The following is a 26519-nucleotide window of genomic DNA, read 5'->3' as shown; positions in this document are numbered from 1 at the left end:
AATAGTGGGTTGAGTCTTGGTTTTTATTTTTGGTTTTGTTTTTCATTTTAAGTTCAGAACACTGGGATTGGGCTTTGGCATTTTGCTTCTGTATTTACATCAATAAAAGGAAAATCGATAAAAGTTGAAGTACAAAGGTAGTAGAGCATATTAAAAAGTCTATTTGTGATTTAAAAAAAATATATTTTATATACTAATGTACCCAACTTCATGGTGGCTATTTAAAGACAAGCAAACAACAATCAAACACCTTGACAACATTAATAAAGTACCAACCAAGTACAGTCTGATTCTACTGTATGTCAGTGATTTTTTTTTTTTTTTAATCCCCTGTGAATGTTAATGTATAGTCTTGTTTCTGACTGTATTATGGGAAGATATGTTCCCCTAACAGTATGGTAAATGACATGGTTTTAAATGTGTAGCCAGAGAGATGTTATTCTATCCTAACAAGGACTGCAACATAAGAAGTGTGTGGATGCTGCTTATTTGGGGCTAATCTTGTGAGCTGTGAGCAGGGTAGGATGAGAGTTCATAGGTTATAGGTCATGAGAATGCTCTGTTAGCTAAAGCACTTCTTCTTCAGGAAGGATACTTGATGATAAGAAAGGGAAGAAAAAAGAGTAAATAGCTGAGTTTTCATTAATTTTCTTCTGATTTCTTCCCATTTAAAGAAGTCATTTGTTTTTACCTGGATTGTTTACTATTTCTAATTTTAATACTCCTAGAAACACGATATTATGATGACTATAATGTATGACTGTACATTAGTGTAAGGTTCATTCTTGAGGAAAGGACTCTGTGTAGTGTTTAGGTAGCTAGGTTGAAATAACACGAAGAGACTAAGAAAAACAGGTGACGAAGATTTTTGCACTTCATAAACTGGCCCAATTTCCCAGTCTTTTAATTTCCTGAGCAACATGCAGTATGCTAATCTCTGTTATTCTTAAGAGTGAAATAAACGACACCAGGAGAATTGCTAATAGTGACTGATAATAAGATTTGTAACAGTCTTAATGTTCATGAGTATATGATTTTCAAAACATAAATCCCTATTAATCACATCTAACTACGTATGGTAATAATAAACTTCAAAGACTTGAACATTGCATGAAAGTGCACAGTAGCTATAAATCCAATGTTCAGTAAGTTAGAGCATAACTCTCTTAATATGTCAGGTTACCAAAGGATTATAGAGTTAAGTGTTATTTATTGATGAAATGAAGACTTGGTCGTTCTATACCAATGACTGTTGGAAAATTGTTTTTAATGTGCTATCAGAATTTACCTGATGTACTTGGGTATAGTTGTCAACAATTTGCTGTTGTAAAATTTTTAAATTCTGATGAGAATTATCAGATGTTTGTAAAGCACCTTTTTCTATTGATTCATTTATTTCCAAAATTTCTGTTTGTGTGTTCAAGGTTATTCCTTCATAAAAGTTTTTTTTTTTCAAACTTTAATGAACGTAACATTTTTAGGGATTATGATAGATTTTCTATTTTCCAAAATGGCTACTACTGTATTGTGCTCTTCTGTGTGAGTAAAGTACCCAGTGGAGAAAGAACAGAATTAAAAGTAATCTGCTGCCTACCCCTAGGTCATTCCTACTTAGCACCTCGCTCACACTCACACGATGTGCACATGTATGTGTACATACCGTTTTCTCTATTCTCGTTGTTTGAACAACTTCTGATTATACTTGTCCTTTCAGTTGACTAAGGTTCATTTTCACATCTTATTTTGGGCTTCTTGTGTAGTGCAACCTCACTGGGCCTTCCTCCCAGGCACCGCCCCCCTTATTCTCCGGGCCTCACTTGTTAGGCTTCTCATATGATGCTGTCGTTTCTTCTGGTACCTAACTGGCCAAGTCTTCAACCTTTCTTAGTCTCCATACCCGCCAAAGCAAAGCTAGGTACTTGTTGAATTTCTCTTAGCCTTTGTTTTATCTTGATTTACAGTTTTCCAAAACTTTGCAAGCATGTGGTTTTCCCTCTCTAATTTGAGTTTTCAAATGTAAAGAAAAGAAAATCCTTAGTACTAGAATTCCTTTTGGTACTTAGATATTTAAATTTTTTTTTTTTGTTTTAGCAATGTAATAAATGATTGAATGGTGAGCGGTTACTTACTATTGATAAAATCGTTTCAAAGGCACCGCAAAGGAAATGAGGGTTTGAAACACCCCAACAAGAAAACTAATTTTAGTATGTACTTTACAATGCATTATTCCAGTTGGAATGTGGATTAAATTTAGACATTTGCCCATGTTTTAACCCATTTAAAATCATAGAATAAAAATCGGTATGGGCCAAGGACGTAGCTCAGTTGGTAGAGAGACCCTGGGTTTGGTCCCTAGTGCTTCCTGGAACAGTTGTGGTGGTGCAGCTCTGTAATCCTGGCACCTGAGAGCTGGAGACAGCAATTGCAGTAGTTCAAGGTCATCTTTAGTCACTTTCCATTTTTGAAAACCTATCAAATGAAACATGTAAACGATCTTAAGAGCTGTAGATTTTATGCGATTTTTGAAATTTATGTATAGGATAGGAACTTTCAGTTAAATTATTTGATCTTTAAGGCCATGTGCTGGCTCATGCCTATAATCCTGGCAATCTTGAGGTTGACTCAAGAGGTCAAGGTTGCAAGACTGAAACTCTGTCTATAAAGACAATCCGGAATAGTATCTGAGTTGGTAGAGAATCAGTAACACGTGACCCTTTCTCTCGATCTGGTTCCTTGATGATTCAAGTGTTTTGTTTGATTTTTTTGTTCTTTGTTTTTCTTTTGACTTTTAAGTGGACTAAAAATGTATGATTTTAGAGTGTGTGTTGCAATAATGTACAGTGTATGTTTGTGCCTGATGTAAGGGTTTTATGTAGATTTCTTAATTGATAGTCATGTTTATACTTACTGTTAAAAGGTCAATTTCAGTATTATTCTTGGCGCAAGATAAGTTCTTTTGCCTGGTTTCAGATTCACCTGTGAATCATAATTGTTTTCTGTCTGGTGTAGTTGACGATACTTGGGAAACACACATCTACACTCTATTCAGAGATTACTGTCCAAACTTAATATTAATGCAACAGCATTCTTACTGTGGTTGAAGAAGAAGACGTTCACACATTAACTTCAGAATTGAGTTATTGGGAGAATAAAATTGGTTAAGCTAATGTCCAGTCTATTCTATGCCTCTGTCTTTATCATTCTCCCACTTCAAACACAGATCTTACTAGCCATTATTATTTAGTCACATATGTGGGTGAAATGAGATCGCAGCAGAATCCTACATAGAAGAGTAAGAATCCATACTGGGAGAATGAGTGTATAAAATATCTTTATTTCTAGCCTGATCTTAGTTTTGTCCTAAGTCAGTGTGATTGCCAAATTGATTGTGAGATATTTTATTCCTCTCAGAATAATTATTAATGTAAGAAAATCCTTTTCTGTGGGAGGATCAAGTTTTTATAGTTGAGAAAACTGTCACACCAGGGCCTTGAAAGTTACTATTGCCCTATTGTGATTAGTAAGTGTGTGGTTTTTTAAATAGTTTGAATTTTAAAAATCTACCATTCTAAAAGTAAAGCAACTTTTATTTGCTCTAAAATATAAGGTGTGAGTTGGCTAGTTTAAAAAAAGAATCACTTCCCTCATTCTTGACTATTTTATCATTTATTCCTTTTCTATGTAATTTTAGTACATAAAATATTTTTGTTTTCAGAATTATTTTGAATTTATATTTTTCGGTTACTTTCATTAAAGAAAATTTGTCTTTCAGATGGATTGTTACATCTTATTGATATTTTGTTTCGAAAACTCTTTAAAATATTTCTTGCTAACAGTGTTTCCTCCTTATTAAGTGCAGTTATTTTGTTCAACAGCAGTCAGTGGAAGAGCATCTGCAATGTCAAACACTCCTACCCACAGTGTTGCTGCTTCTGTTTCCCAACCTCAGACTCCAACTCCAAGTCCCATCATCTCTCCTTCAGCCATGTTACCTATCTACCCTGCCATTGATATTGATGCACAGGTAAGTTCCACGTTTAAGAGAGGTGGTTTCACTGAAATCAGCCATCTTTAAAACGCTGACCTACAGTGAGTGATCTTACACAGCTAAGATTGCATTGTCAAAGACTCTGGATGCATTAATAATTAAAATTCATTTTTAAAAAAACTATTAGATATGGTGGCTCACACCTAATCCTAGCATTTAGAAGGACAAGTCAGAATTGCACGAGTACAAGGCCAGTCCGTGTTTTCATAATCTGGCCTAGCTAAAGCGTTAATGCAGTTTAGAAAGGACACGAATATAAAAGAAGTAACCTAGTAAGATTAAAATAAAACCCCAACTGTGATACCAGTCTTTAAAATTAGGGTCTGGGGGATCAAGAGTTAAAGGTCATCCTTAGCCATGTAATGGTTTGAAGCTGGTTTTAGCTACATGATGCCCTGTCTCATTAGAACAAAATTAGATTGGTGTATATTTTCTTAAATAGGTAGTAGTAGATTGTTGGTAGGCCTGAAACTATGCATCAGTGGAGGACTACTTAAAGTCCTGGGTTCAGTCTGTAGCCTCAACGAAAGGTGTTGCTGTAACTTAATGAACTTTGTTTCCATACATTAAATACTCTTAGTTGCAACTTTTCCCCTTGAGACAGGGTCTCCGTATAACCTAAACTGCTCTCAGACTCCCAACAATTCTTTTGCTTAAGCCTCCCAAGTTCTCGGATTATAGGATGAATATTGGCTTTATATCACTTTTTTTTTTTTTTTTTTTTTTTTTTTTTTTGAGATAGGGTTTCTCTGTGTAGCCTTGGCTGTCCTGGACTCACTTTGTAGACCAGACGGGCCTCGGACTCACAGCGATCCGCCTGCCTCTGCCTCCCAAATGCTGGGATTAAAGGCGTGCACCACCGTGCCCAGCTCTTTATATCACTTTTTAAAAGTGTGATGGGGAGCTGGAGAGATGGCTCAATGGTTAAGAGCGCCACTTGCTCTTCCAGAGGTCCAGAGTTCAAGTCCCAGCAATCACATGGTGGCTCACAACCATCTATAATGCAATCTGATGCCCTCTGCTTAAGATAAAGCACTCCTAGGCAATTAAAAAAAAAAAAAAAGTGTGATGGGATAACATAAGGCATGAGGAAATAGGTAGTGAGTTTATGTAATTACATGATGGCAGATTCCATTGAGGGGATAGAAATGCTTTATATTATCAGAAAGAATACGTATAAGGGTAAAAAAAGATACTGATAAGGTTTAGAAAGCTTGAGATCTATTAGGTAAGTAAGCAGTTCCACTAAAAATTTAGTTGATTGCAGGCATTCAGGAGGCAGAGGCAGGTGGATTCCTGTGGGTTCAAGGCCAGCTAAGGCTGCATAGTGAGACCCTGTCTCAATAAATATATAAGATGTAATTGTCCTCAGTGGTTAAAGGAGCTTTTTATCATGCCTAATAGGCTCAATTTGATTATTGTAATACACAATGGAATCCACCAGTTTTCTTCTGACCTACAACTATGCTATGCTGTACACACACACACACACACACACACACACACACACATGCAAAATACATATATATTCATTATTATATCATTGTTGTTGCTGTAAATTGAGCATGAAGTCTTAGAACAAGATGGAGTTAAAAATTTAGCTTGTTTTCTCTTGAAAAAGGCTAAGAGGTGGCAGGCACAGTATCACAAATCTATAATCCCAGTGCTTGAGAGATAGAGGCAGGAAGACCAAAGGCTTCCTTTTTCAACTATATCTGAGTCTGAGGCCATCTGGACTGCAGAAGACCTTGCTTCACAAGAAGTCAGTGAAGTGAAATTAAACTGAAAGAGAAAAGGTGTCTGTTTGGTGAGACAATTTAAAAAGGTGAAGTATGGAGATGGCTCAGCTGTTAAGAGCACAGCATCCAGGTCAGTCCCAGCACACGCGTGTCAGCTTACAACTCTCTGTAACTCCAGTTCCAGCAGTACTTGGCATCCTCACACCAGCAACACATGCAGACCAAAAAAAAAAAAAAAGTCAATTTAAAAAGGTAAAATGATAGTAAAAATGTTTGCAATTTAGATTTATATTTGTAGTATTTTGATAAATACCTGGGGTGAGGAAATACATACTGTTAATACTTAAAACCAGCTTTTCATAAATCTGAATTTCAAGGAATGTGTGTATATATCATTAAAACCATGTATATCCCAGCACTGAGAGTTCCTTTTATTAAGATGATTTTATTAAGATATGGATTAGTTTGTTTATCCTTAGACAGGATCTTACTATATAGACCAACCTGGCCTGAAACTCAAAGAACTCCCTGCTTCTGCTTCTTAAGTGCCGTGATAAAGGCATGCACTACTATGCTCAGACATGTTTTGTTTTTATTTTTATTTGTGTGTTTTATGTGTGGATGTTCGAACTGCATGTCTTCTGTGTTCCACAAACATACCTGCTCTCTGGAGGCCAGAAGAGGGCATTGAATTCCCAGGAGCTGTGAGCTACCATGTGGGTACTAGGAGTTGAACCTAGGATCTCTGTAAGAGCAACAAGTGCACTGAATCACTGAACCCTCTTTCTAGTCTAAAAAGTTGTTCTGAGAATAAAGAAATCATCTAATCCTCAGGCCAGGTCACTTTCATTACTATCCCAAAAGGAGGCTAAGCATTTTGTGGATTTGTAGTCACATTGTTTGGTGAAGGAGGAAAGCTATGTGTTTGTGTTTGTTTGCTGTGAGTCTTAATTAGCTTACCTAAACACATGACCTGACTTTATCTTCTGGGTAGGGAGAATTACAAGAGTGTCCCATTGCACTGGGTAAGATGCTATCCAGGCTTCATCGCCTCTTGTAAAACTGTGGGAAAACATGTTCATTTATATTTATTACTGACCAAATTGTAGAATTCAGTAAAACTGGGCATTGAATATGCATTATTTCCTTTCTCCTTCTGATCTTCAGACTATTGCATTTGACCAGAAATATGTTCTGATAGTTAGGGGACCAAGAAACTTTATGTAGGGGCCCTTGTATAAAGTTAAGTTCTTGTTTTTAAAACATTTTCAAATAGAATGGGCCCAAAAATGTGTGTCCAAGTACAACTTTTACTTTTACTGAATATTAAGTTATTAATGATGAAACTATTTCACTTATGATACTGCTTACCCAACAGTCTTGTAAATTAACTGAGAATGTGCATAAATTAAAAGAAACTTGTTTATTTATAAGGATTTGACCAACCGATACCAGGCAGTGGTTTGGTGATGATACACATCTTTAGTCCTAGCAAAGATAGGCAGATCTCTGAATTTAAGGCAAGCCTGTTGCACAGAGGGAGTCCCAGGACAGCCAAGGCTACAACAGAGAAAACCTGTTTTGAATACCAAAAACAAACAAAAAAGTATTGACTATGGCTCTTTAAAATATCCCTGTTTGCTGGACATGGTGGCACACACCTTTAATTCCAACACTCGGGAGGCAGATGCAGGTGGATCAAGGCCAGCCTGGTCTACAGAGTGAGTCTAGGACAGCCAAGGCTACACAGAGAGACCCTGTCTCGAAAAACAAAATAAACAAACAAGTGAAATATCTCCGTTAGAGCCAGGGGTGGGGGTGGTGCTGTACAACATTAATCTCAGCGTTTGTGAGGTAGAGGCAGGTGGACCTCCAAGTTCGAGGCCAGCCTGGTGTACAGAGTGAGTTCCAAGACAGCCATGGGTACACAGAGAAATCCTGTTCCAAAACAACAAAGAAGATTTTTTTTTTGTACTGTCTCTAAAAATATTTCCTACTGTAAAAAAGAAAATTGCGTAAACTTTGATACCATGAATGTTTTGGTTTATATGACCAAACTGTGTTAGAACGCACAAATGAACTACTGAAAAATACTAGACAAAGAGCAATGGATGTGAGAGAGTAAACACTCTCCAGTGGGATAGAACACCTTTTTTATTTTAGTTGACCAGGTAGAGGTAGAGCAGGTGTGAGTTCCTGAATTTGATCCTAGCACAAACTGAAGTAAGATTAAACTTGGGCACCCCTGAATTAATTATTTTTTGAGTATAAAGTTTGGTTGACTCCTGTAGACGTGTAAGTAGAAGAAAGGACCGCTGTTTTGCTCAGGGTCTTTTTAAAAAGTTCCTGTTTGAGCCTCTTTGCTATCACATTGACGTCATACGTGTGTGAGCTTCTTGTCTTTGTTACTCTTCAAATAGAAATAATGTGAGAAAAATTAATCAAAATTGTTCTATCCATTATTTCCATTATCTTTTCAAAGGCATAGATGTGAGCTGGGAATGTGGCTCGGTTGGTAAAGAGCTTGCACAGAATCTTGGGTTTGTTAGCCACCGTGCACAACATCGTATTAAACCTGGTACGATGGTATTTACCTCTAACTCAGGAAAACCAGGAGTTCAGTGTCATCCATTGGCGTATAGCATGGTGTAGGCCAGCCTGGATTGTATGAACTATTACGTTTAACTTGTTTGGCATCAATAAAGTCTAGCTGAGTGTGACTTGTAGTTGAGTGTCACAGCTCATGCGTTGATCCTAACACTGGGATGGAGCAGGAGAATGACCTCAGGCTGCTGCTCTGTCTGGAGTACAGAGTGAGCTTGTCTCAGCACTGCCTCCCAGCTCCGAGCGGAAAACAGAGTGGAAGAGTACGTGAAAATGTGTTTTTCCTTCAGTTACCTAAATGTTTGATTTCTCTTTCTCTATTTTTCCTGATTTTGGAATCTGTAGAGAAGTTTCACAATAGTGATGAGGAAATATACTATATGTAATATACATTGAGGCCTTCTACTGTGTTCTGGGAATTTTCACATGCCTAGCATCTCAGCATTTGAAAGTGTGAGGTAGTGGATTAGGAGTTGAATGCTAATTAGCCTGGCGGTTGAGACCCTCTCTCAAAACAAAATAAACAACAACAATCAAAAATACCAATTTCCTTTAAAATTATAGCATATAGGAGTTGAAGAGAGAGCTCAGAGTTTAAGACCACTTGCTGTTTCTTGCAGAGGGGCTATGTTTGGTTTCCATCACCTGTGTGGTGGTTCCAGAGAACTCACACCATTTCCTAGCCTCTCCAGCACTCAAGACAGGGAGGCCCTGGGGGTAGCCGGCATCCATAGAGACACGGTCTCCCTGGGGGTAGCCGGCATCCATAGAGACACGGTCTCAGAGAAAGACTACGTGCTGATTGTTCTCATACACCTGATACCTTACCTGTTAGTGACGACTCTAAACTTGCACATAATCTGGCTTCATCAGAAGATGAAATATTTAAAATTTTAAAGATTTTATTTTTTCGGGTATTTTAAAAATTTTTAGTTATTTTCATTCTTTCTTGTTTTAAGCGTAGTTTAGGAATAATAGTTATCTTTTCTATATTAGAGTTTTTCAACCTGTATAATAATTAGCTTCATTTTCCTGCAACATTTTGATATGTTTTATAATCCTTTGAATTGGGTTTTGTGTGTGGCTGTATCACTGAACTCTCCCTATCTCAACTAGTCATGTAAATAATTTATAAAGGTGCTTGTCTGTTTAAGAGTTTCTCACTGTGTATCCTTTCCTGTCCCTATACTCACTAGATAGACCAGGCCGGCCTGAAACTCAGAAACTCACCAGTTTGGCATTGTTTAAATGTTTGCGGGGCAAAAGCAGTCTTTCTCATGTTATCTTCAAGCATCAGTTGCTTTCAGTTATTAATGAAAAATGGTGCGTGCCTTCTTACTGTAATTAATTTCAGTTCACTAAGGAATTTGGCAATTCTCCTTACTCAGCTTCAATTTTTTTTTTTTTTTTTTTTTTTGAGTTCTCAAAGTGTGTGGTCCAAACTTTTTCAAAAAATAGTTTGAACTTAAATTTAAATTGACTTTATGTAGTCATTAATAGGATCCTGTGATGGACCTATATTCAGTTTGTCAACCTGAAATTATGGAATAGAATACTTGGGGAAAATGATGCTTAAAGTTCAGGTAAATTTATGCTTGATGATGAGAGAAAATATATTTTATTCACCACCTCAGACATTTTTTTTTAACATTTTGTATATTTAAGTTGGACATTACAATTACAAATTACTCTTTAGTCTCCAAAAGAACTTTTAAAACTTATCTGTAACGTAACCCTGTCTGGAGTTTACATACAACTAACAGGGAGCATTCAGCGTGGTGTTTTTAACAGTCTCACTCAGTACTGTAAGATAGGATTTGCGATGCAGTTTGCTGTCTGCAGTGTCCTTCTTGGTCTTCAAAGGCCCATCTCTAGCAGTTACCAGTTTAATGTGGCCACCAGGAAGTTGTGTTATCTGAGCTTTTGTTTTCTTTTCCCTGCAATGAGACATAGCTTCCTTTATTTTTAAATGTAAAACCTGAAATGAAGATCATATACTGAAACACAGGACTGTCACTTATTGAAGCTTCATGTCCTTCTTCGTTGTTGTAGTTGGTGCAGCTCCCTCTTGTGGCCATCCCTGATCTCTGCAGTCAGTGGCTCTGTCTCTGCCAGCTCTTCTGCAGAGCAGCTCTTGAGGCTCCTTCTCCATCACTGACTAGTAGGCTTTTTCTCATTTCTTGACTCTTGATCATTTTCACTTTTTTGTCTTGTTTTTATTTTTTTTGTAATGGAGTTTGGCATTTATAGTTATTGGGAGGGTATTGCTTCTGTATTATGTAAACATTACTATAGAAGAACATTATAAATATTTTATGTAGGTCTAAATTAATAACCTTTCAATATGTGACCTTTTACAGTTACTGTCAATCGTTCGATGTTCAATTAATGTTTTCTGGACAAAATACTACACTACGTGAAGAATGAAAGCAGCATATGTCCATTAGCTTTTAAAGAATTTTGTGGACTGCCCATGGGGCACCAGATCTTTAATTCCAGAGTTTAAGAGGCAGACGTAGGTAGACTTCTGAATTCAAGGTTAGCCTGGTCTATATTGTGAGAACATGTCTCAAAAAACAAGCAAAACAAAGGCATTTTTTAAAAGTCGCCTGAGGATGAATAAAGAAAACAGTATGGCAATTGATATAAATATATTATCTAAGAGTAAATAGAATTTGCCTGACACAGTGGCATAGGACTGCAATTCTACTCTCACTCGGTTCAGCCAATATTGTGAATTCCCAAGCCAGCTCCAACTACATAGTGAGACAAATTTCAAAACAAACCACAGATGAACTTAACTTAGAACACTTTTAGTTACAAGTAGAGCTAGATGACACGCATCTTTACTCAAGAGGCAGGTGGACCTGGGTGGTATACGTAGGGAGGCAGCCAGCTAAGTCTGCAGAGTGTGACCAGCCCCTGAAAAGAAGAAAACCACCACAGTCCCCTAGGAGGCAGAGGAAAGAGAGCATAGAGAGTTCCAAGAGACCCTGATACAAAATTTTAAAAAAAGGAAGAAAAAGAAAACTTTTTTCCCCTGAAATTTTATGTCATATTGAGTTTATAGGCAAGAGTGAGCGCATCCTTTTACATTACCTGAGAATGGTTTTAGTATTGAAAGGCCCTTGTTATTACAAAGGCTTCTCCAGCCTAGTTTGTCAGCCTGTTAGAATACATCTCAATTTTATGTAGGGATTCATGTTGGGAATACTTATTTATATTTAAATCTAACTACATACTTTTAAAAAGTACATTCACAAGTTCATTTTTCCAGACTACCTAAAGAAAACATTTTCCAATAGTCAGACTGATTTCAAATTTTGTTTTGTGTTTTCAAACTAACCTGTAGCTCAGGATGGCATCATCTTCTCTTCCTTCTCCTCCTCCTCTTCTTTCTCCTCCTCTTCCTCTTCTTTTTTTTTGGGGGGGGGGGGGAGGAGACAGAGTCTCTCTGTGTTAGCCTTGGCTGTCCTAGACTCGCTTGTGCTGCCATTAAGAGTTTGTGCCACCACGCCCTGCTTCAATTTTTAACTTAATAAAAAATTGAGGCATACAAATTTCTGTGTCTGAGGCCAACCCTAGAATATACAGTGTTTTAGACCAGCCAGAGACTCTGTCTGAAAAGCCAGGCTTGGTAGCATTCACCTGTATTCCCAGCATTCATGAGGAAATGTATGAATGAGTAGAGACCTCATGAGCTACATAATGAGATCCTGTCTCAAAATGAAACAAAAAGGTATGACTCACTTAGCATCCCAGTAGCCTGCACATCACTCCAGAAGTTACATTCGGCAGCGCCACATCATGATTACAGTCTTTATCTTTCAAAGTATAGGATATCTCACATGTTGCTTCTTAAAGAATTTAGGGCTTTTATTTTATTTTTTTGGTTTTTGAGACAGGGTCTCTGTGTTACTCTTGGCTGTCCTGGACTCACTTTGTAGACCAGGCTGGCCTCGAACTCACAGAGATTCACCTGCCTCTGCCTCCCTAGTGCTGGAATAAGGGCTTTTATGTTCAAACATAGCTAAATTGAAAACAATTTTGTTTTGTTTTTTGAGGCAGCTTCTTTGTATAATAGCCCTGGAACTGGCTTTGTAGACTAGGCTGGCCTCTGCCTCCCAAGTGCTGGGATTGATTAAAGGTGTGTAAAACTGTGCTCGGCACAATTGCTAAGTTTTAAGGCTTTTCAGTTTTTGTTTGTGTGGTTTTTGTGGGTCTAAAACAATTAATTTACTTGGTGTCTATACAGAGGATTCTGCTGCTCTCCTGTGTGTTGTGCAGGTTTTCTGCTCCAGCTAGTAGGCCCTGGACTCCTGGCCCTGTGGCCCGGCGGCCCTGCTCTTGCTCCTGATCTTTTCTGGTGGTCATTCTTGCCTCCTGGTAATTTTCTCCTGTACATGAGCTGGTGAGAGTCAGCTGAAGACCTCAGAGGAATTCTCTACGTAATCTTCAAACCACTTTCTGTGTCATGCTTTCCTCTTCACACACTCTACTCAGCTAGGCTCTGGGCACCTGCCATTCCTATATTTGCATTCCTACATATTTTTTCTTATGAATCACTGTTCTTCACTGCCTATCTCGAATAGTGTGTGCCGTGTTTGTGTACATGTATGTATATTTACATATAGCATAAATATATATGTGTGTATATATCACATATCTATATAAATTGCTGGCTGGGTATGGTGGCACACACCTGTAATCCCAGCACTTGGGAGGCAGAGACAGGTGAATCTCTGTGAGTTTGAGGACAACCCGGTCTACAAAGCAATTCCAGGATAGCCACAGAGAGACCCTGTTTCGAAAAACTGAACAGAGACGGCAGAGGGAGAGAGAGGGACAGAGGTTGAAGGAAGGATAGTTATAAAGGACAAAATCCCAATTTGTTGATTTTTACCAATAAAGACTCAGGGGCCACATGCTAGGGTAAATACCAGCTCAGAGAGGCATAGCACCCACCTGAACTTAGTACTCACCTTATATCATGAAGGAAAAAGCAAAAAGCCCAAGGCCAAAAGCTTGCTTGGTCACATGACAGCTCAGAAAGAAAAAGCCAAAAGCTCGTCTTCTCCACGCTGTCTTCCATACTCTTCTCTCAGTGCCTCTTCTTTCTATTTCATCCCTGTCATCTGGTTACTTGCTCTGCCTCTTGACCTTGGGTTGACTTTATTTAATCCTGTGTGCAGAAAGCTCTTGGAGTAAAGTTGTTTGCTAGGACTGAGCCACACCACAATCAACTGCTTACAATAAACAGTTCTTGGATTAAAGATGTGTGTTAGGGCTGAACTATATCACCTCACAACCTCAGGGTTCACAATGGAATCAAATATCCTGTAACAAATGATACAGGTTCAAGGTCTGCCGGGGGTACAGAGGGGTTCAGTGTTATTTGAAATAGTAAAATGTGAAGTTTGAGTGTTATTTGTAGCTCCAGAAAGGTCGTTGAAGCTAGCATATTCATTTCAGTACTCCAGTGGTGGCAGCAAGGTCATCCTCGGCTAAGGCAGATCTGAGTTAGAAAGTTGCAAAAATCACCCCGCTCCTCACTTCCCCCCCAAAAAAAGAAAAGAAAAGGGAAACAGAATAGCAAACCATAGATTGGCTCCTTACTGGTAGAAGGGTCGGTAGTAAACTACATATAATCCAAATACCTCACATAAACCTGGCTTGGTGGCAGACATGTATAATCCCAGTACTCAGAAGAGGCCTGCTGTAGCAGATGGTGCGTTCCCGCCTAGCCTGGATCACGGAACTTGATGTGTTGACAGTAATAGAGGGGTACAAATGTATCTGTGTATTAATCATTAATGCTGGATAGTTTTTCAGATAAACAAATTAAATTGTCTTTTTTTTTTTTTTAACAGACTGAGAGTAATCATGATACTGCACTAACACTTGCCTGTGCTGGTGGCCATGAGGAATTGGTACAAACACTACTAGAAAGAGGAGCTAGCATTGAACACCGAGACAAGAAAGGTAGCCCTTAGTTTTGTTATTTTACTTTCTGGAATGTGTATGGAAACTATATATTTAGAACTAGTTCATAGCCACATATTGATGTGTAGGTATATTGGAAAACAGCTGCTTAGCATATAGTAAGAAGATGATTTTTTTTCCCCCCCAGGTTTCACTCCACTTATCTTGGCTGCTACAGCTGGTCATGTTGGCGTTGTAGAAATATTGCTGGATAATGGTGCAGACATAGAAGCCCAGTCAGAAAGAACCAAGGACACACCACTGTCCTTGGCTTGTTCTGGGGGCAGACAGGAGGTAATATTTCCCCACAATGTAATTTTTCTGTTCTTCAAATAAGTATTCATGTGTATGTACTCCATATAGGCATTTTGCTGTTAGCTTTATTGAAAGTGCTGTGTGTTAGCAGGAGCACAGTTAGTGTTTCTCACAGAAGTCATATATTGTATGTAATTCTATTAATCTAAAAGTAGTACCTGCTGTAAGAATCCTGTGTGGTGTTTATGTCAAAAGATTAAGCCACTGCAGATGAGGTTTGTGAGCTCCTGGTGTACAGCACCTATGTCTGTCATTCTTCCTGTTCTAGAACTTCAGACAGACCACGTGACTCAAGGTGACTGCTTAGGCCCAAGAAAATGAAATTGTGCAGTCAGTCGTATGTCTAGAGTTTAATAATTAGCCACTTAACCTAGGGTTTTTTTCCCCCCTTCCCCTCAATTTCTTCTTCTATATAGGGGATTCAAGCTAAATCTTTATGGATTCACAACTTAACCAAATTTAGACCTACAAATTGCCCTGCCGTCCATGTTTATTTCCCTGTAAAGGGCTTACTGAGTGAGGCTCACAGCTGTATACCTGCAGGTGGACAGAGAGGAATAACTTTCTAGAGTTGCCCTATGACCTCTTCATGCTTACTGTGTGTGGTACATGCTCCCCACAGTTGGTCACACACAACACACAATAACAAAATTCTTTTTCTCTCTTTTCTTTTTTCTTTTTCTTAAAGAAACTTGTCTTTTTCTCCTTCCCTTCCTAGTTATATTAGACTGACTCAGGTAAGTTCACTAGGTTTTCAAAACAAACTAGTCAATATATTTTCTGTCCAAAAGAGTGGGAAATGTAGCAGAAGTGATACAAGTATACACAGAAGGCAGTGCCCTCCACGTCATAGGTTAAAAGTAAAGGCATGATATGTGTATGGGCTGTTGACTCTGTTCTGTTGAATTGTTTCTTCCTTCTGATTATTCCATCCCTAATTCACAGTGGAAGTGAAGAAAGTCTTTAAAAAGCAGCAGGGTGTGGTAGCCCATGTCTTTAATGTCAGTACTCTGTAGTGTAGGCCGAGGCAGGCGGATCTCAGAGTTAGAGACCAACTTGGTCTTCATAGAGAGCTCCAGCCCCGCCACAGAGTGCCCTTAAAAAAACCAACAGAAACAAACAAAAAACAAAAACAAACCCCCAGATCTTCTGTCTTAGTGTTCTAATGCTATGAAGAGATGTCAGTCATGACTATAACAAGTCTTATAAAAGAAACTTAATTGTGGTTACGTTACAGTTTCAGAAGTTTAGTCCATTATGGTCATGCAGGGAACATGGCATCACGAAGGCATGCATGGTGCTGCAGAAGGTGAGAGCTCTACATTCTGATCCACAGGTAGCAGGAAGAGACTCTGGGTTTGGCATGGGCTTCTGAAATTCAAAGCCCACCCCCAATGATGCACTGCCTCCCGTATGGCTCGCCTCCTAATCCCTCTCAAGGAGCAATGCTCCCTTATGAATAAGCATTCCTATGAGCCTGTGGGTGCCATTGCTATTCAAACTACATTAGATGCCTGTCAATTCAAAATAGAAACGTGAGGGTGGAATTTATCGCAGTTACATACTTTTATAAATACAAATCATAATTTAGCTTGAAATAATAATTCCTTCACATATTGACACAAACTTTATTTTTGAATCAAAGCAATAAATTAACTTCATTTAAAAACAATAAGCCAGGCCAGGCAGTAGTGGCGTAAACCTTTAATCCTAGCAGTCAGAAGGCAGAGGCAGGTGGATCTCTGAGTTCAAGGCCACCCTGGTCTACAAAGTGAGTCCAGGACAGCCACAGCTACACAGAGAAACTTTGTCTCCAAAACAACAACAACAACAACAAAACAAAAAAACCAATAAGGCATGCTTTTGTGAGATGTTTATAACTAAAATAAAACAGATAGGGTAGAGATAGATCCATTAGTAAGTGTGACTGACTAGCATGTTTAAGGCCTTGGGTTTCATTCTTAGTGCCACCAAAAACTAACCAAAGCAGGATAAGTTATAAGTTTTCTTTCTGGTGGAAGTTTTTGCCTATAGGCAGATTGCCTTCATTTGGTATATTAAAACAGGCATTTTTAAATAATTAGTATGATACGGAAAAATCAATTCAATATAAGATTATAAAAACATTTCTGCCGGGCGTGGTGGCGCACGCCTTTAATCCCAGCACTCGGGAGGCAGAGGCAGGCGGATCGCTGTGAGTTCGAGGCCAGCCTGGTCTACAAAGTGAGTCCAGGATGGCCAAGGCTACACAGAGAAACCCTGTCTCGAAAAACCAAAAAAAAAAAAAAACATTTCTGTTACCTTTACATAATGAAATTTAGAATATATATATATATATATATATATATATATATATATATATATATATATATATAAATTCTGTTATGTGGCAGGTACTTTAGAACACTCACTCAAACCATTTTAAAGAGACATGCTAGCTCATAGTTGTTATCGGTTCGAGCCTCTAGACTTGGAAGGGAAAGGCAGAAGGATTGCTGCAAGCTTGCGCTATATAGTGGTTATTCATGGCTATATAGAAAGACACTCCCATTACAATAATACAGAATAGGGGCCTGGAGAGATGGCTCAGTGGTTAAGAGCACTGTCTGCTCTTTCAGAGATCCGAAGTTCAATTCCCAGCAACCACATGGTGGCTCATGACCATCTATAATGAGATCTGATGCCCTCTTCTGGTGTACAGGCGTACATGTAGGCAGAAAGCTGTATATGTTATAAATAAATAAATGTTAAAATAAAAATGTTTAAGCGGGCATGGTGGCGCACACCTTTAATCCCAGCACATGGGAGGCCAAGGCAGGCAGATCACTGTCAGTTCAAGGCCAGCCTGGTCTACAAAATGAATCCAGGATAGCCAGTGCTACACAGAGAAACCCTGTCTCGAGAAACCAAAAGTAAATAAATAAAGTTTAAAATAATGATAACAGAATGGCCCATCATGTAGAGATATTTACCAATGAGCCCAACAATCTGACTTTGATGTCCCACACATACGATAATTAATAAAAGTAATAAAAAGAAAAAAAAACAGGAAATGGCTCATTATGTCAAATTGCATGAGACCCTGCCTCAGTGAGGTAGAAGCTGAGAACCAACTGATGAAAGTTGTCCTCTGCCTTTCACCCACATTCAATATGGGCCTGCACATACATAAACATACTGTGAACAAAAGCTATTTAAATCATCCTGGCTTTAAGAAAAGCTATCTATATCTTTATCTAAACAGATAAAGTTTTAACTGATATGTCTCTGAATGGCCAAAATGCTCTTAATACTCAGCATTTGGCTATCAGAGAAATGGAGTTGAGACCCAGCAGTAGTATCAGCCAGAGCTCCATTGTTGATGGAGAATGCCATGCCCACAGGCGCAGATCTAATATTAAGGTTGTTGCAGTAGTCAATATATGGGAAACAATTTCAACTCTTCTGTTAGTGTAACAAAACAAAACAAAAAAAATACTAAGTGCCATTAGTCCCAGATCTGAGCTGGCTGTCAGCTTGGTTTACATAGTGAGACTCTGTGCCCTCCTCCCCTACCCAAATTGTGATTGGGTGTCTTATATTTTTAGTGCATTCAGATATGTATATAAATGAACCTTGTCTCATTTTCTTATAACTATAAAAGTAACAAAAGTACTCATCTGAATGGCCTTACCAGAACACCTGGGGTCTGAAGCTTTTGTGAGCATTAGCTTTTTCAGTGTGGTGTTTTGTTTTGTTTGCTTACTTGAGAGCTCTCTTGTCTTCTGAGGCTGTAAGGATGAAAAAACTTTCTTATTTCATTATATACCAGAAAAAAATCAGAAGTTTAATTCTTCCCTTTTCCCCTCCCCCAGGTGGTGGAGTTGTTGTTAGCTCGGGGTGCAAATAAAGAACACAGGAATGTTTCTGATTACACACCTCTAAGCCTGGCTGCTTCTGGTGGCTATGTGAACATCATCAAAATACTGCTAAATGCAGGAGCTGAGATCAATTCAAGGCAAGCTTTACTTTTTGTCTGTAGAATGTTGTGCTATAAATACTTGGAAAATGCTGTCTTGGTGTATAAAGACTTTTATTACAATTTGGAATAAAAATTTAAGATATGTCTTATTCAAGTTTTTAAAATGTTGATAAAATTGAAAATACAAATTACTGTTCTTGGGTACTAAATGTTATACGGTTTTTATTTTTTTAAAGATGTATTACTTTATTATATATGTAATGTTCTGCCTGCATGTGTGCCTGCCTACCAGAAGAGTGTACCACATCTCATCATAGATGGTTGTGAGCCACCATATAGTTGCTGGGAAATAACTTAGGACCCATGGAAGAGTAGACAGTGCTCTTAACCTCTGAGCCATCTCTCCAGTCCTTGTAGTGTTTATTAAACAGGAAGATAGTTGCTTCTTTGTCATAGGATTGAGATTGGTTCCGTAGATTGTTATTATGTGGCATCTAATAACAGTTCTCCAAGGAAGTTTTAGTATCTCAAAAGATGGAAGGGCTGATAAAAGTAGTTAAAATTTTAAGGAAAGAAACAAGAGTGTTAGCCAGACTCCTGTAATCAGAGTGCGTGGGAGGTTGAAGTGAGAATCAGGAAGTAAGGTCATTCTCAGCCACTGTGCCCAGTTAGACGCTAGCCTGAGAGCCCGGCCTGGTGGCCCACACCTTTAATCCCAGCACTTGGGAGGCAGAGGCAGGCGGATAGCTGTGATTTTGAGGCCAGCCTGGTCTACAAAGTGAGTCCAGGACAGCCAAGGCTACATAGAGAGACTGTCTCAAAAAAAGAAAAGAAAAAAAGAAGCCATCCTGAGCTACAGGTTGGTTTGTCCCCCAAAATGAAAGAATTTTATATTCAAAGTTGTTTTTTTGTTGTTGTTGTTTATTTTGGGGGGGGGGTGTTAGAACCATTGCTGCATCTCTGCTGTTACACACAATTATGTTTCCTTTTATTCCCCATATTTTTCATGTTCAGAACTGGCAGCAAATTGGGCATTTCTCCACTGATGTTGGCAGCTATGAATGGGCATACAGCTGCAGTTAAGCTCCTTTTAGACATGGGCTCTGATATAAATGCTCAGATAGAAACCAATCGGAACACTGCCCTTACTTTAGCCTGCTTCCAAGGACGGACTGAAGTGGTTAGTCTTCTGCTGGATCGAAAAGCAAATGTTGAACACAGAGCTAAGGTAAGAAAAAGACTGAAGCATACCAGGTGTCTGCTCTTTGTTACTGTGGCAAAAATGTCTGAGAAACTAAATTTCAAGAAGGAAAACAAGTTTATTTTAGAGGTTATGATTCACTACTTTCTAGTCACATTAATCTATATACATAGCTAAAGTTCTTTGTCAACTTATGAAAATACTTGGCCATACATTTTTATAGGTATTAACGGTAAGTTATTAGGTGAAAACAATGCAATTTTGCAAGGGCAGAATACATTATCATTCACATCAATGGACTATTGTTTTTAAAACTACATGTGTTATCTGTAGGCACGGTAGCAATCAATCAAGACACAGATACTTGCTATACTTTTAAATAGGCTTAGTTAACCTGGGGTAGGGCAGATATCAATCCTCTGAACTGCTTTCCATAGTAGGGCCTCAGGCATGGGATCCCTGCCTCAATCCCATGCCATCTGCTTCCAATTACTTCTATCAAGCTACCTCCCATCCATAATCCCAAATACTTGCTAATGTTCTTCATCTGGGCTGGATTCTCCATCCATGCTGCTGGCCATGTGCTTCTCCTCCAGCTAACCCATGGCGGCCTTCCTCTCTTCACTTCAGGTCTTTCTCCTTCTCTTCTTGGCAGTCCTTCTTCCCAGAATTCCTCTCTCTCTCTCTCCTAGCCCCACCTATCTCCTCTGCCCTGCCCAGGTGGGATGGCTTTTTATTAAGCAAAAGGTTGGTCACAGAGAAGGTAAGCACTAATTAGCATCAAAATACATCAGACCATCCCCCAACAATGGACTTGTATCTTATTCAAATCTTGTTTACCATAACACTGATTTTAGGTAGAATTAATATTTTAATTGACTGTAACTCAAACATGTATCAGTAGAGAGATTTATGAATCTGTACAAAGTATACCATATTGCTCCCTCAGATTGTTAACATTTTGGCTATTTCTGGTCTCTTCCATAGTTTTTTTTTTTTTTTATTGTTTTTTTTTTTTTATTTATTTATTTTCCATTAAACCTAGACTGGCCTCACACCACTAATGGAAGCAGCCTCTGGTGGGTATGCAGAGGTGGGCCGAGTTCTTTTGGATAAAGGTGCTGATGTAAATGCCCCTCCAGTGCCCTCCTCAAGAGATACAGCTTTAACCATAGCTGCAGATAAAGGGCATTATAAATTTTGTGAACTTCTCATCGGCAGGTATGTTATGCACATATCCTTTGTGTATGAATGTAAGTGTTACTATTCTCTGGGTGTTTCTGTATAAAATTGTAAAAGGCAAGTGTAGCTGTACGTTTCTTTCTTAACAGCGCTTTAGGCTTTTAAGTTGACAGTCATTGTTCAGGGTCAAACAGGATCAAGAGAAGTTGCTACTTGCAGTTACTTGGAAGCTGTCTTGCAGTTTCCCATAGAATGCTTGTCACTTTTGGCTTTTGCACTTGAAAATTTTTTAATTTTCTGTGTGTAGTGGCACATGTCTTTAAATGGGAGGCAGGTATATCTCTGTCAGTTAGAAGCTGTTCTTTGTAGTAAATTCTAGGTCAGCCAGGGCTATGTAGAAAGACCTTATCTTAAAATATAATCTTAAATCCCTTTGCATGACATTCTACGTAGTATTTGTTTCCGACTGTACTTAACTTATTAACAGTTATTCTTATTACTATGAATCTTACCTACTAACTGGACACTAAGTTGATACTTCTTTTGTCTGTATACTGTAAATATGAAAATACAAATAGTCTGAGGTGGATATTGCTTCATATACACTTTATTTAAGGTATTAAATGTGCAATATTTGAAGAGTTCAGAGTTGTGCAGTAATTTTTAAAATAAGGAAAGCATTATTGAATATATGAATATTTAATTTATACAAATTCTCTGTAGGGGCTGGGGAGAGGGCTCAGTGGTTAAGATCACTGACTGCTCTTCCAGAGGTCCTGAGTTAATTCTCAGCAACCACATGCTAGCTCACAGCCATCTATAATGTGATCTGATCATACTGTGTACATAATAAATAAATCTTTAAAAGAAAAAAAAAACCCAAATTCTGTGTGATAATACATTTCTTAGAAAAAAATTCCTTAGTCCTTGAGTCCATGTAAGAAAGTGCCGTCTTTCATTTCCAGGGGAGCTCACATTGATGTGCGAAACAAGAAGGGGAACACTCCGCTGTGGCTGGCAGCAAATGGTGGACACCTAGATGTGGTTCAGCTACTGGTGCAAGCAGGTGCAGATGTAGACGCAGCGGATAACCGCAAGATAACGCCTCTCATGGCTGCATTTAGAAAGGTAGCGCTTCTCATCCTCACTCACTTCCACTGCACATGGCTGATTGTGCTAGGGAGAACATGACTTGGCAATTATTTTAAAGTCATTTCTATGACATAATAACTTTGATGAAAGCAGTAATACTATGTGCAAATAAAAGCTTTACTGGCAAACCAAATAGACCCAGTGTTTCAGAAATTCTGTGAATACGATTGATACAGGGCATCAAAACAAAGGATACTTGTAAAAAGATATTCTAGGTTGGCTATCCGGATGACTCTGGGTAAAGGCGCATGTCATGAAGTCTGGCAACCAGAGAATGAACCTTGGAACTTACATAATGGTAAAAGGGAAAGAACCAACTCCACGAAGTTGTCCTCTGATCACTATATGCCTGCCCTGGCATAGGCACTGTCTTAGTGTTTTATTGCTTTGAAGAGACACCATGTTGAAGACAACACTTATAAAGGCAAACATTTAATTGAACCTGGCTTAAGTTTTAGAGATTCTGTCCATTACCATCATCACGGGAAGCATGGCTTCCTACAGGCAGGCTTGGTGCTGGAGGAGCCAACATTTCTATATGTTGATCAGAAGGAGACTCTTCACACTGAGCAGAGCTTGAGCACTAGGAGACCTCAAAGCCTGCCCCCACGGTGACACACTTTCTCCAGTAAGCCCACACCCTGTGGGCCAAGCATTCAAACACATGAGTCTATGGGGGCCAAAACCTATTTCAAAGCCCCACAGGCATGTGGGTATGGGTCACACGCCTTTAGTCCCAACACTCAGGGGGGCAGAGGCAGAAGGATTGCTGTGAGTTAGAGGCCAGCAGGTCTACAAAACGAGTCCAGGACAGGCAAGTCTACACAGAGAAACCCTGTCCTGGGAAAAACAGCAACAAACAAACAGAAAACAAAGACAGCACCACAGGCACCGACATACATACATCATGAGCATATGCAATAATAAGTAAAATAAAGCAGATACATTTTTAGCTGCACGTTTAAATCTAGTTACAATCTTAGTCTTTCACAAAATAATATTTGAATGTTTCTTTCCATCACCATTATAGGATAAACAGTTTTATGATTGATGGTGTGTTTGTTTATTTTTTGGGTTTTTGTTGTTCACTTGGTTTGAGAGTATTGCCTTGTTTTTGTTATTGTTGTTTGTTGGCTTTGAGACAGGATCTCATTATATGTAACTTTCGTTGGCTTGGAACTTTAATGAAATTCGTAGATTATACACCTGCCTCTGCCTCTAGAGTACTAGGATTACAGGTGTACACATATTTTCTTTGTTTGTTTCAAGACAGGGTTTCTCTGTGTGTCCTTAGATGTCGTGAACTCTTCAGTATTTACTAATCTCTGATATGATATCCATCATTTAGATAATACGGCTAGACAGTCGTTAGTTAGTATATGTATATGTACATGCAGGAACTTCCCTTATAGACCCTGCTGGCCTTGAACTCAGAGAGCTGCCTGTTTCTGCCTCCCGAGTGCTGGGATTAAAGGTGAGCTCCACCACCACTTGGCTAACCACACATTTTCAATGAAGCAAAAGCAACTTTTTCTTTCTCTGGTGCTATTGCACAGAGCTGTGTGTGATTTTATTAAATAATTTATTTTAAAATATACTACTGGTGACTTAATGCAGTTTTAGCTTAATTTCTTATTTAGAAACCCAATGGCTATTTCAGGAACTATGTTTGAGAAAGAATTTTGTGCTCTCGTCTGACTTGAAACTTTTTTTAAAAAAATAATTTATTTATTTGCATTGGTGTTTTGCCTGTGTGTATGTCTGTGAGAGGATGTCAGATCCTCTGGAACTGGAGTTACAGACAGGTGTGAGTTGCCATGTGGTTGCTGGGAATTGAACTCAGGACCTCTCGAAGAGCAGCTAGTGCTCTTAACCGCTGAGCCATCTCTCCAGCCCCTTGAAACTTCTTATATAAAATGAGTCTTGAATTTAAAGCATGCTTGTTTGCATCAACCTTTCTGAAGGAGGCCCATCTATGTATGTTGTATATATTTTAAAATTATATTACTTTAGACATCCTTCATTGGGCTGTAGCTTAATGAAAGAGTAGTTGTCTAGGTATTTAGACCAATTTGACCTCAGACTCAAAAAGATCCGGCTTCTTCTGCCTACCCTGCACCACCACTTCCCGTGACTGATTCTTGTTCTTTACTCCATTTTGCCTGTGGTTCTCATAGCTACAGAGCTACTTGCTTACCTTTCCCCCTTTAGCATTCAGATCTACTCTTTGCTTGGTGGCGGCTTCTCTAATTATTCTGACTTAGTCATTAAGTTAACATTTCTTGCCATTCTGATACATGGTGTCCTCTTGGTGTGCTAGTCAAAGCCGCCACAGTGTGGTGTCTGTAGATCTCACCTTCCATGTGGATCCATAACGTAAGAGAGAGCCACATGCTTGATTCTTCTCTTGCTTCCATTCTGCTGACCTATGATCTTAATAGGAGGTCTATGACCTTCCTTGTTTTTCTAGTTGTTTGTTATCATTATCATTTATTATTACTTTTTTACAAGTCCTGGAATTACAGAAATAAATTACCAGCTGAGTGGCTCATGTCTGTAATCCCAGCACTTGGGGGAGAGAGAGGCAGGTGGATTGCTGAGGACAGCCAAGGCCACACAGAGAAACCCTGTCTATAAAAAACAAAACAAAACAACAAAAACATGAATAGATTACCAAGTCCAACAGCGTAGCTACCTACATTCCTCCCCCCTCCACCCCCTTTTTTTTTTCATGAATGCTAATGCGATGGGTGCTATATTAGTGGTGGCATAGAAATATTTTAAAGACTGTAAGTATCCAGTTAGAGCCTTTAAGGGATAAAACAAATAAATACAAATTAAAAGGAGCCCAGTTCTCCTCACACATGTAATTTCAGTACTTTGGAAGCTGGAATAGTACAATCTGTCTTACACATAACATAACAGGTTCAAGACTGGCCTTGTCATAGTGAGTCCTCACCCTTAAAAGGAGGAAGGGGCCACATATTTTTAATAACAGCACTCAGGAGCCAAAAGCAGGCAGAGATGAGCTAGAAGCCAGCCTGATCTATTTACATAGTGACTTCCAGGACAGTTAAAACTCTATACTGAGCTATTGACTCAAAAAGGAGAGAGATGCAAATATCTTAAACCATGACAGGGTGGGCAAAATAGCTTAGGTAAAGGCACTTGCCATATACACCTGGCAACCTGAGTTTGCTCCCCAAACCCAAGTAGAGGTATAAGATGAAAATGGAACGCACACATGACATAAAGACATGAGCATGTATGTAGAAGGAAGTTCCTGCATGTACATACGCATACAACAGTAACGACTGTCTATCCATATTATCTAAATGATAGATGTTATGTCAGAGATTAGTAAATACTGAAGAAAAAGGACAGTGGCTCCTAACTAGAACCGTACAACAATACAACAATTTGTGTGTGTGTGTGGAGTTTGTTTCTGTGTAGTCTAGACTGTTGTGGGACTCTTGGTCCTCACACTCAGCCTCACTTAGTGTTGTGATTGTAGTGATGGGCCATGGGACCTCTTTGGAAATCATTTTTTTCTTTTTCTTTTCCTCTTTCTCTCTTTCTTTCTTTCTTTCTTTTTTTAAAGGCAGAGTCATGGTCTAGTCCCACCTATACGAGGCATGCTATGTACTCCATACTGGCATTGAATTCATAGAGGCCTCCCTGTATCTGTGGTGGAATCAAATGTGTATGATACCAAGCCTGGCAATTATTGTTACTTTAGTGCTTAGAATTGAAAATGAATGAGAGCAGGAAAAAAGGATGAATGAAGTTTGTAGAATATTTTCTCATTGGATGCCTCTCTCATTTCATGAAACTATTTATTCTTTTATTTAGAGTGTTCAGAATTTGGTTTTGGTTTGGGGGAAAAACAAAGTGAGAACGAAAAATGTAGTTGTTAAAAAAAAGAAAATGTAGTTATTGGAACAAAAGGCTCTGCTTCTTTTTTATATTATAAATACACAACTAAGTCTTTATACCATTAATATTAATTAATGTCAGTGTTACTTCAGACAGTGTGCAGATTTACTGAATTCCATTAGCATCTCTTCTTATTTGACAGTGATATCTCTTTTTAGGGTCATGTGAAGGTGGTGCGCTACTTAGTGAAAGAAGTGAATCAGTTTCCATCAGATTCAGAATGCATGAGGTATATAGCAACCATCACTGATAAGGTAATATGGCATTCAAATTCACCATGTATATGAGTTGGGAATTACTTTTCGTTCATACAGATTTCACACCAGTAAGACTCAATGGGAGAAATAAAGTCTAATACTAACTTTTATTTATATAGTACTTATAAACTTTTAAAAGATT

At 38.6% G+C, this 26519-nt stretch overlaps 1 protein-coding gene across 7 annotated transcripts in view; it reads left to right on the top strand.

Moving 5' to 3' along the window:
* Positions 1-26519, top strand: part of Ankrd17 (ankyrin repeat domain 17) — a 148533-nt gene that overhangs the window by 85826 nt on the left and 36188 nt on the right. For 5 of the 7 annotated variants that reach the window (XM_051170267.1, XM_051170265.1, XM_051170268.1 and 2 more), the window contains 8 exons: positions 3876-4024; positions 14262-14373; positions 14522-14667; positions 18543-18685; positions 19664-19877; positions 20896-21071; positions 21998-22160; positions 26279-26374. In XM_051170267.1, coding sequence (XP_051026224.1) covers positions 3876-4024; positions 14262-14373; positions 14522-14667; positions 18543-18685; positions 19664-19877; positions 20896-21071; positions 21998-22160; positions 26279-26374 — 1199 coding nt within the window. The remainder of the gene's footprint in view (positions 1-3875; positions 4025-14261; positions 14374-14521; positions 14668-18542; positions 18686-19663; positions 19878-20895; positions 21072-21997; positions 22161-26278; positions 26375-26519) is intronic. The other 2 variants (XM_051170266.1, XM_051170271.1) reach the window with 1 other exon arrangement.

This window comes from Acomys russatus, chromosome 28 (assembly GCF_903995435.1).
Source record: "Acomys russatus chromosome 28, mAcoRus1.1, whole genome shotgun sequence".
In the NCBI taxonomy this organism is placed as follows: Eukaryota; Metazoa; Chordata; class Mammalia; order Rodentia; family Muridae; genus Acomys; species Acomys russatus.
Note: the sequence above shows the minus strand (reverse complement) of the source record. Positions and strands in the feature narration are given on the sequence as shown.